Source organism: Oncorhynchus nerka, unplaced genomic scaffold, assembly GCF_034236695.1.
Source record: "Oncorhynchus nerka isolate Pitt River unplaced genomic scaffold, Oner_Uvic_2.0 unplaced_scaffold_5391, whole genome shotgun sequence".
NCBI lineage: Eukaryota > Metazoa > Chordata > Actinopteri > Salmoniformes > Salmonidae > Oncorhynchus > Oncorhynchus nerka.
This window is the reverse complement of record NW_027035922.1, coordinates 6,315-12,040: the sequence shown is the minus strand read 5'-3', so window position 1 is coordinate 12,040 and position 5,726 is coordinate 6,315. Positions and strand designations below refer to the sequence as shown.

The 5,726-nt window shown below is 48.3% G+C and overlaps 1 protein-coding gene across 1 annotated transcript; it reads right to left on the bottom strand.

Moving 5' to 3' along the window:
- Positions 1-65: 65 nt before the first annotated feature.
- Positions 66-2,419, bottom strand: LOC135566375 (cofilin-2-like; the record flags this gene model as incomplete). Its single annotated transcript, XM_065014107.1, has 4 exons — positions 66-166; positions 1,287-1,363; positions 1,593-1,732; positions 2,261-2,419. Coding segments are annotated over 4 exons (477 nt in total), but the record flags the coding sequence as incomplete, so codon positions are not given.
- Between the last annotated feature and the right edge of the window lie 3,307 nt (positions 2,420-5,726).

Genomic DNA, 5,726 nt, shown 5'->3' with positions numbered 1-5,726 from the left:
ATGGGATACAACCAGTGGCATCTCAGGGTTGGCCGAGGGTGGTCCCCTGAAACCTGATTGGCCACTCAGTGGTCTGTTGGGATGGTCTGTTGGGATGCTGGTCTGTTGGGATGCCGGTCTGTTGGGATGCTGGTCTGTTGGGATGCCGGTCTGTTGGGATGCCGGTCTGTTGGGATGCCCGGTCTGTTGGGATGTCCGGTCTGTTGGGATGCATGGTAACCTACTTAACCTACTTTTGAAGTAGTTGTTTTTCACAGATGAAAACATCATGATTAGTTGTGTTGACCCATTATGTCTTTACTATAAAGCCGATGTATTTTACATTGGAGGGAAAAAACATAGAGACCCACAAATATCACAGTATAATTCATTGACCTCTGGAATGGCACTTTCAAGTGAATTTACCAATTGCATACACTGTAACCAGACTTTTGAACATTGATTTGAACAGGAAATGGACCTAACCTGGAAGCGTTTCATGTGTTGAACCCTTATAATAATATAGAGAAGAAAAATCCTTTACACTTGAAAAAAATGTTACCACCTGAACTGCAACGATTAGCGGTTCAAAATGTTCTGGACCCCTGAACTCCCATTCATAATGTTCTGGACCCCTGAATCCCATCTTCTGGGACCCCTCTGGGTCTGTACGCCACCTTGGCCATCCCATTCATAATGTTCTGGACCCCCTGAACTGGGTCTGTACGCCACCTTGGCCATCCCATTCATAATGTTCTGGACCCCCTGAACTGGGTCTGTACGCCACCTTGGCCATCCCATTCATAATGTTCTGGACCCCCTGAACTGAGTCTGTACGCCACCTTGGCCATCCCATTCATAATGTTCTGGACCCCCTGAACTGGGTCTGTACCCCACCTTGGCCATCCCATTCAAAATGTTCTGAACCCGCTACTTGAACGACCCCTGAGGTCTGTCATTGATCCCATTCTAATGTTCTGGACCCCTGAACTGAGTCTTAGACCTTGGCCATCCCATTCAAAATGTTCTGGACCCCCTGAACTAATCAATGTGTATAAGGATTCATCATGCTATAAATCCCAAAATGGATCTAAATCCCAAAATGGATGTAGCAAACTGCCAATCCTAGCATGCAATAGGCGGCATTTGAAAATGAGAGTATCTTATTGGACAAGTCCCTGCAATCTCTCCCTGTTTCAGTCCATTTTATTCCATGTATTACCTAATGAACATATCCCCCCCCCCGATGCAGGAAAGGTGATTGGATGAAAGTGTTGAAACAGAACTGAGCCAACCCAAATTCTTACCTTGGAACTTTGCTTTAATGTATTGCTTTGAACTGGCGTATTTCATTTTCTTTTTGATAGTTGAGTGTTCTGGAGCCCTGCGATTCAAACAGAAGAATGCTACGTTTAGAACGTACTCCCAAACATTCTGCCTTGAGTCAATGAACAAATCCTCTCTCGCACTCCCTCCACTCAAAATGGCTGACATGGTAGTGTTATGTATGGTATACAGTGCATGTCCTTTTATTTCTATTTCCACCTATCACCTTCCTCGGGGCTGTCCTTGCTCTCCCAGGAACAGTCATACAGGGTTATTGTCCAACCTACCACATGATGAAGACCAGGTCCTCCTTGGGGCTGTCCTTGCTCTCCCAGGAACAGTCGTACAGGGCATAACGGCAGTCCTCCGTTGGCATCATGTTGACGATCTTCCTGAATACGTCCTCCTCCCCGTTCAGGTCCTTGACCTTAATTGATTAGTAATTGATTAATTAACTGCAATGATAGTGTTTTTCTTTCTCTAGATGCTCACGTTACAACCCCTAATAGCAATAAAAGTAAGAAAGCTTGGACATTGTAGTTTCTGTATTTTAATGCATTAATATGACGCTTGTGATTCTATGGCAACCACGTTATCTCCCAATTACATTATAAAAACGTTCAGAGTTTTTAAACAATGCTATGTGTAGGTGAATGTCTAGAATAAGAACAAGATAGCAAATGAGAGATTTAGTACACAACTCTTAAATTCTTTCTTGGACCTTTATTCTACATAACATTAAAATAAATTGAGTAAGAAGCAAGGAGAGGATGCAAGGAATGAGGAAATATAAATTAAGAAAAAGCTTAGAATGCCTAACTACGCGGTCCTCTGGATCTGAGTTGGTAGAGCACGGTACTTGCAACGACCTGGGCAGTGGGTTCGATTCCCGGGACCACCCATACGTAAAAACAAAATGTCTGCTAAATGACATATATTATATGGCTCCTCTGACCTTCAGGCACTTGTCCTCGTCCACAACGATACATTTCCCGTCATCGCTGATCTTGAAGAGCACCAGCTTCAGCTGCTCCTGCTTGTCAGCCCCCTGGAGGCGAACTCTGATCTTGTCAAATGTGAGAACGACATCATCGTGGACCGCTATTCCAGAGGCCTGGTCACAAAGGAGAAGACAACGGTCACAAAGGAGAAGACAACGGTCACAAAGGAGAAGACAACGGTCACAAAGGAGAAGACAACGGTCACAAAGGAGAAGACAACGGTCACAAAGGAGAAGACAACGGTCACAAAGGAGAAGACAACGGTCACAAAGGAGAAGACAACGGTCACAAAGGAGAGAGGGAGAAGACAACGGTCACAAAGGAGAGAGGGAGAAGACAACGGTCACAAAGGAGAGAGGGAGAAGACAACGGTCACAAAGGAGAGAGGGAGAAGACAACGGTCACAAAGGAGAGAGAGAAGACAACGGTCACAAACGAGCGAAGAAGAGTCAGAGGAATGTGGATCTCCCGTTAGTCTACCGATCTCTCAGCGCGCTGTTGATGTCTGACTGCTAACAAATGTCACTCGATTCTACATGAAAAAAAAAATCGGATTGCGCTGCTTCGCAAGTACTCTCAGCCGACTAACGCTATTGGTGTGTTGTAGCCTCAGGAAAACGGTGGAGGCTTCAGTCTGTCACATTCCAGACAGACTGGAACAAGTCAGAACTAGATTCTAAATGTGAACGTTGTCCTAAAGTTGGATTTGACAATGAGTATAATAGAATACACGGGGTGTAGAGAGAGAGAGAGAGAGAGACACACGGGGTGTAGAGAGAGAGAGAGAGAGAGACACGGGGTGTAGAGAGAGAGAGACACGGTGTGTAGAGAGAGAGAGACACGGGGTAGAGAGAGAGAGAGAGAGAGACACGGTGAGAGAGAGAGAGAGAGAGACACGGGGTGTAGAGAGAGAGAGAGAGACATCAGGGTGTAGAGAGAGAGAGAGAGAGACACGGGGTGTAGAGAAGAGAGAGAGACACGGGGTGTAGAGAAGAGAGAGAGACACGGGGTGGAGAGAGAGAGAGAGAGAGACACGGGGTGTAGAGAGAGAGAGAGAGAGACACGGGGTGTAGAGAGAGAGAGAGAGAGACACGGGGTGTAGAGAGAGAGAGAGAGAGACACGGGGTGTAGAGAGAGAGAGAGAGAGACACGGGGTGTAGAGAGAGAGAGAGACAGACACGGGGTAGAGAGCGAGATACAGACACGGGGGTGTAGAGAGAGAGAGAGAGAGAGACACACACACGGGGTGTAGAGAGAGAGACACACACACGGGGTGTAGAGAGAGAGAGACACACACACGGGGTGTAGAGAGAGAGAGAGACACACACACGGGGTGTAGAGAGAGAGACACACACGGGGTGTAGAGAGAGAGAGACACACACGGGGTGTAGAGAGAGACACACATACGGGGTGTAGAGAGAGAGAGAGACACACACGGGGTGTAGAGAGAGAGACACACACGGGGTGTAGAGAGAGAGACACACACGGGGTGTAGAGAGAGAGAGAGAGAGAGAGAGACACGGGTGTAGAGAGAGAGAGAGGTGTAGAGAGATATAGACACGGGGTGTAGAGAGATATAGACACGGGGTAGAGAGAGAGATATAGACACGGGGTGTAGAGAGAGAGACACGGGGTGTAGAGAGCAGAGAGAGACACGGGGTAGAGAGAGAGCCGAGAGAGAGACACGGGGTAGAGAGAGAGAGACACACAGGTGTAGAGAGAGAAGACACACACACGGGGTGAGAGAGAGAGAGAGACACGGGGTGTAGAGAGAGAGAGAGAGAGACACGGGGTGTAGAGAGAGAGAGACACACACGGGGTGTAGAGAGAGAGAGACACATACGGGGTGTAGAGAGAGAGAGACACACACGGGGTGGGGTGTAGAGAGAGACACGGGGTGTAGAGAGAGAGAGAGACACACACGGGGTGTAGAGAGAGAGACAGACACGGGGTGTAGAGAGAGAGAGAGACACACACGGGGTGTAGAGAGAGAGAGAGACACACACACGGGGTGTAGAGAGAGAGAGACACACACACGGGGTGTAGAGAGAGAGAGAGAGAGACACACACGGGGTGTAGAGAGAGAGAGAGAGAGAGAGACACACACGGGGTGTAGAGAGAGAGCGAGACACACACACGGGGTGTAGAGACGAGGCACACACGGGGTGTAGAGAGAGAAAGCAGAGAGACACACGGGGTGTAGAGAAGCGAGAGAGAGAGACACGGGGTGTAGAGAGAGAGAGAGAGAGACACGGGGTGTAGAGAGAGAGAGAGACACGGGGTGTAGAGAAGACAGACACGGGGTGTAGAGAGAGAGAGACACACACACGGGGTGTAGAGAGAGAAGACAGAGACACGGGGTGTAGAGAGAGAGACACACACACGGGGTAGAGAGAGAGAGAGAGAGAGAGACACACACGGGGTGTAGAGAGAGAGAGAGAGACACATTACACGGGTGTAGAGAGAGAGAGAGGTGTAGAGAGAAATACACGGGTGTAGAGAGAGAGAGAGAGATAGACACGGGGTGTAGAGAGAGAGAGAAATACACGGGGTGTAGAGAGAGAGAGAGAGAAATACATGGGGTGTAGAGAGAGAGAGAGAGAAATACATGGGGTGTAGAGAGAGAGAGAGAGAAATACATGGGGTGGAGAGAGAGAGAGAGAGAAATACATGGGGTGTAGAGAGAGAGAGAGAGAAATACATGGGGTGTAGAGAGAGAGAGAGAGAAATACATGGGGTGTAGAGAGAGACACACAGAGAGAAATATGACCTCAGGGTGTAGAGAGAGACACAAATACATGGGGTGTAGAGAGAGAGAGAGAGAAGAGACACACGGGGTGTAGAGAGAGAGACACACGGGGTGTAGAGAGAGAAATGCATGGGGGTGTAGAGAGAGACAAATGCATGGGGTGTAGAGAGAGAGAGAAGAGAAACACATGGGGTGGTGTAGAGAGAGAGAGAGAGAAATATGGGGTGTAGAGAGAGAGAGAGAATGCATGGGGTGTAGAGAGAGAGAGAGATATAGACACGGGGTGTAGAGAGAGAGAGAGAGAGAAATGCATGGGGTGTAGAGAGAGAGAGAGAGAGAAATGCATGGGGTGTAGAGAGAGAGAGAGAGAGAAATGCATGGGGTGTAGAGAGAGAGAGAGAGAGAAATGCATGGGGTGTAGAGAGAGAGAGAGAGAGAAATGCATGGGGTGTAGAGAGAGAGAGAGAAATGCATGGGGTGTAGAGAGAGAGAGAGAGAATGCATGGGGTGTAGAGAGAGAGAGAGAGAGAGAGAAATACATGGGGTGTAGAGAGAGAGAGAGAGAGAAATACATGGGGTGTGAGAGAGAGAGAGAGAATACATGGGGTGTGAGAGAGAGAGAGAGAAATACATGGGGTGTAGAGAGAGAGAGAGAAATACATGGGGTGTAG